The sequence below is a fragment of the Chaetura pelagica genome, unplaced genomic scaffold (assembly GCF_000747805.2).
Source record: "Chaetura pelagica isolate M959 unplaced genomic scaffold, ChaPel_1.0 scaffold201, whole genome shotgun sequence".
Classification (NCBI taxonomy): Eukaryota; Metazoa; Chordata; class Aves; order Apodiformes; family Apodidae; genus Chaetura; species Chaetura pelagica.
In genome coordinates this window covers 186-3,006 of record NW_009952051.1, presented here as the reverse complement: position 1 = coordinate 3,006, position 2,821 = coordinate 186, and the positions used below count along the sequence as shown (strand labels likewise).

At 37.2% G+C, this 2,821-nt stretch overlaps 1 protein-coding gene across 1 annotated transcript in view; it reads right to left on the bottom strand.

Annotated features, from left to right (window-relative positions):
* LOC104393729 (pituitary adenylate cyclase-activating polypeptide type I receptor) overlaps positions 1–532 on the bottom strand; it is a gene marked incomplete at its 5' end in the record, with an annotated part of 27,153 nt that extends 26,621 nt beyond the window's left edge. Inside the window, one exon of the mRNA XM_010003246.1 lies at positions 472–532. Coding sequence (XP_010001548.1) covers positions 472–532 — 61 coding nt within the window. The remainder of the gene's footprint in view (positions 1–471) is intronic.
* Positions 533–2,821: the final 2,289 nt, after the last annotated feature.

Here is a 2,821-nt window from a genome sequence, read left to right as displayed (position 1 = left end):
CCATTTGGATGGAATCTACCATCTTGAATTCCTTCAGAAATTATTCCATTTCCTCTGTGTTTTGTTTTGGTTTTCTTCACACAGAAGACAGGGTGGGGATTTCTGTCTCACCTCTACTCGACTTCCCTACTAGATGTGTAGAAAAAACCCTCTCCACTAAATGCATTTACAGGGTAGATGTCTAATCCTTCTTTCATGAATTCATCACTGCAATAGAGACAAAAACATCACAGAATCATAAAATAGTTTGGGTTGGAAGGGACCTTTAAATTTTCTCTTCAGTCTATGGTTATTTATGCAGCTGAACAACACAGCACACTAGATTGAACACTGGACCTAAACTACTTGCAGACACAAATCAAGGTCAGAAATGGAAGGAGAAATGAGTCATGGCCTCAGATCTCTGTATTTCTGTTTCACCCTTGCCATTGTGCTGAAGCATGTGGCAAGGTTTCCCATGCAGATACCTACCCAGTATCATCAAAGTGAAGTCTCAGCACTGCCCAGACAGTGACACAAATTGTAGGGGTACCTACAGAAGAGAAGATGGTGGTATCATTAGCAGTCTAGACACATTTACTACTCAGTAATGAGCACTTTTGGCAACCTCTCCATTGAGGTTTGATTTCCTAACAGCACTAGTGCATGAGAAAATGCAATTCATTACATTAATTCAGAGCTCTAGAAACATCTGTCTCAGTCAGAGAGTGGGTTAGTCTTGGTGGGATGGCAGAAGCAAGACTGATAACAGGAAAGAATGATGTTTCAGGTCATTCCTGAAACTTGCTGTACTTCATCTGGTTGCATGAACATTAAAATACAGTCTGTACAAAATCAAAGCAGTGACTTCAGCTTCCGTGTCTAGAGCTACTGTAATTATGCAATAATTGGGGAATGGCAGCTGTTGAGCTGTAATTACATTATTGTCTTCTTCTGTGATTTTGTTCTAAGTGATTTGCATAGATTGCATTTCCTCTGTTGTTGTGTAAAGAACTGATGTTGCTTTACTTACTCAACCAGAAAAAAATCACTGGAGGACAGTATTTTATTAATCACAGGACTATTTCTTTTTTATTTTTTCACAGAAAAATGTAAACCCCAGACTCCCAAAAGAGGATATGGGAGCAAGAATTTGATTTCTATTTCATTTCTTTCCTCTTAAAAAAAAAATAAAAATGCATGTAAAGTCCAAATTAAATTGAAGCAGTAAGAAACAACTGAGAAACCTGGAGTTATTTTCCTTTTTGCAAACACTGCAAGTGCAGTTTTTCAGTGGAAAATTGTATAAAATAATGCAGCCCTGACAGAAAACTCTGGGTAAGTTTGATCTACATTTTACAGTGAAAGAAATCTTGGACTAGGAAAGATGATGTGCTAAAAACCAAACAAAACAAGGGCCTTGATAACCTCAGCTTGGAGCAGTGAATGAGACTGTCACGAGTTGACAGGAACAATTATGTTTCATACATTTTCCAAGGCTGTGTTGATGTCACATTAATTAGTCATTTGACTGAATCCATCTAAATGAGTCTCCGTCAAATCTCATGTTCGTGCCATCAGAAATCAAAATATCCCTGTTAGACCTAGATGAATGATGAAACCCTCCTCCTTTAAAAAGGCTCACACAGAAATATTTGAAAGATAAATTAAAAAAAAAAAAAAAAGGATAATAAATAAAATTAGATGCTTTGAGGAGAGGAAATAATGCATATTTAATTGAAATTGAAGTCTGCTTTTCTAATGTGAGAATGCCTAGAGAAAATTGAGGTTTTTGTGTACTGAACAAATGCAAAATAATAAAAATACCCTTTAGATATCAATCATGGGTCTGATGTGCCATTTACTTTGCACTGATTTGTCCCATGTAAGTTCTGGTGGTACGAACAGTGTTTCAAGTCTGAAACACAGGCAGGAAGGCAGAATTAGACTGAATGTGTACTAAAAATACTGTTCCAAAAAGCAAGTTTCAGATCAGCTTGGAGTTTTGAACCATTTGCTACATGAATATACATCAACTCACATTACTTTTCTTTACATTAAAAAACATCTATATCTTCATCAACTTCTTTCAGCTTCTGAGTGACATTAGAAATCAGATCAGCCTTAAAGGCTGAGAAGAGAACTGTTCTTGCTGACTTTATTCTTTGTTTCTGCCCTCAGTAAGGAGCAGGCATCAGGAGAGGTCTCAGGAAGAGACCAGTCCATCTGGAGAGCTTACCAGCATTTTGCATACTCCAGAGGAAAAAAACTGTCTGGATTGACACATCCATATGCAGTTCTCATGAATGAAATGAGGACACAGATGTGCTGAGCAGACTTTAAGGAGCATATAAATATCCAGCTCCTGCAAAATGCTGGGCTCTTTCTTATTAGTGCTTCAATGTATCTCCCTCCCCATCAGCTCTGAGTTGAGGGGTTGCTTTGGCCCTCCATGACTTGCATCCAGAGGTTGGAAATGCTTCTATTCTTGCAAATTGCCAATTGCACCAGGTCAGAACTGTTATTCAAGTTTAAATATGCAGGAGCCAACAAAATCTTGTGTTTAAAAAGTGAAACAAACCCAAAACTTCCTCCTTTTGGAGATTTTCTTGCTGTTATCATCAGATATTCTTGATAGAGCTTTTAATATGAAGTGATATATCTGTAAGTTGAACAGCTAGGTATTATTTATGGTAGCCAACTCATGACCAAGTATTTTGAGGTTGTATTATAAAATGAATCCAGCTGTGTTGTTCTCTCATTACGGAGACTGATTAAAATATAATAAAATCAGTTAATAGGCTCTGTTCCAATATGCTGACATTCAGACAAACCTATAGAT